This window comes from Branchiostoma belcheri, unplaced genomic scaffold, assembly GCF_001625305.1.
Source record: "Branchiostoma belcheri isolate BF01 breed outbred unplaced genomic scaffold, Haploidv18h27 scaffold1, whole genome shotgun sequence".
NCBI classification, from domain to species: domain Eukaryota; kingdom Metazoa; phylum Chordata; class Leptocardii; order Amphioxiformes; family Branchiostomatidae; genus Branchiostoma; species Branchiostoma belcheri.
In genome coordinates, this window is record NW_017802379.1 from 5,976,502 (window position 1) to 5,978,302 (window position 1,801).

General features: G+C 38.9%; 1 protein-coding gene across 5 annotated transcripts in view; it reads left to right on the forward strand.

Moving 5' to 3' along the window:
- Positions 1-1,801, forward strand: part of LOC109465103 (solute carrier family 13 member 5-like) — a 15,220-nt gene that overhangs the window by 5,780 nt on the left and 7,639 nt on the right. For all 5 annotated transcript variants that reach the window (XM_019762248.1, XM_019762268.1, XM_019762261.1 and 2 more), the window contains exon 6: positions 618-666. In XM_019762248.1, coding sequence (XP_019617807.1) covers positions 618-666 — 49 coding nt within the window. The remainder of the gene's footprint in view (positions 1-617; positions 667-1,801) is intronic.

The following is a 1,801-nucleotide window of genomic DNA, read 5'->3' on the forward strand; positions in this document are numbered from 1 at the left end:
TTTTTCAACAAATGCTCCTGCAGTTTCAGAACAAGGCGCTAGGGGACCCAATCTCATGTCACTTCTTCCCTACCCCCAAAGCTATCTACCAACCAAAATTCGTGACCCTAGCATGTCCAGAACATGAGATATCAAAACCGGAAGTTCAGCTGCAGTACCTAGGAAAGCCGCCAGGGGGCCCAAAATCTAATCATTTCTAGGTCTCATGAAGACCTACCCACCTACCAAGTTTCATTCCAATCCATCCACTGCTTCTCGAGTTATCTTGCTAAATTACACACAAACACACACACACACAGACAAACGCTACTGAAAACATAACCTTCTTGGCGAAGGTAATAACTAGTTTGAACAAGAATAGGAAACTGGGAAATCTAATTATATTCAACATAACGGAGGGAGTTAGAACAAGGATACATGTAGGTATATGTATTTGTCATTATACTAATTCATAGCTATATGTAGGTCTTGTTTGAATCATGTTTAGTAAATGACTAACATTCATTAGCATTTTGTTGACTAACTTTGTGTTAGGTTGAAAAAGCAGTACTTGTTGATGAAGTATTTTGTGTTTGTTGTTCAAACCTGTTTGTTTGTTTTCAATTTTTGTTGTGTAGTGACAATGACTTTGTTGAAGATGACACAACAGTAGTACCAGAGGAACAGGTAATACATTCAAATTTCAATGGACTTCAGTTTCTGTACAATCCCTAATGTTCAAATGACTAGCTCACAATGCATTTCTATCACTCATCCTCCATTCTATTAAAGAACTTTTCTGTTCAAAGACCTTTTTACTATTAACTCAATTTACATATTACATGCAAGATGTACCTAACATTTAACTTGTTACTTGTTACAAACTAAAAATGAAATGATCAGAAACAATTTTACATGTGCTGTAGCTCTACTTGGTACTAGTTTCTATTGTCTGTATCTCTATAGGTACCTGCCTGATGAATAAGGGTCTGCCAAAATACCTCAACCGGCCTCAACCGTCCGCAACCGACCACGTAATGGGTTAATATGCAGTATACAGTACCGTTCGCGTTATAGTTAACCGGGTACCCCGTTACTAACGAGTTATTTTTTCGTCAGAAAATGGTTAGAAAATCGTCAGTATTTGGTTAGATTTTCGTCAGAAAATGGTTAGAAAATCGTCAGAAATTATTTCTAACGCGTTACCGTTTGCGTTAATGTATAGGGTCGGATTTCATGTTTGTTTTGCGCGCCGACAAGACAATAGCAATTTGCCACCTCCTGGGGCGTCCGCTAATGTGTTGCGATGTTGCCCCTTGAAAAATAACAGCACCAGAGGCAAGTGGACATGTGATTCGTAAAATAACTTTGTGGTTTATCCATGTGTCGACTGTGTGAAGCGAATTGTGCTATCTTTTAATGCTATTCTATAGTTATTTCTAGCGGAAAATTACGTTGTGTAATACAATGTATGTCAACAAAGTGTAGCAGTGGGCAGACGATGTCTTGTACATTTTGTACCAGCGGCGGCCTACCGCTCTCACAGGACGTCATGGGACGTGACGAAACAAGAAATATCTGCCGTAGAAGAAATATAAATCGGTAACTCATGCCTTAAATTCACGGCGGTTTTTGACACAAAAGAAAAATTATTATAATTTTTGTAAGGCGCGCGGCTTACTAGTACTAGCGGCTTTAATACTCACGGTAAAATGTACCGTCACTCCGGCGCAAGGACTCGGTTCGCCAGCTGAGGACTTTCCACAACCATGATGATATCATAGGTAATAAAGGAATATATAATAGATCTATCATGTGGAAA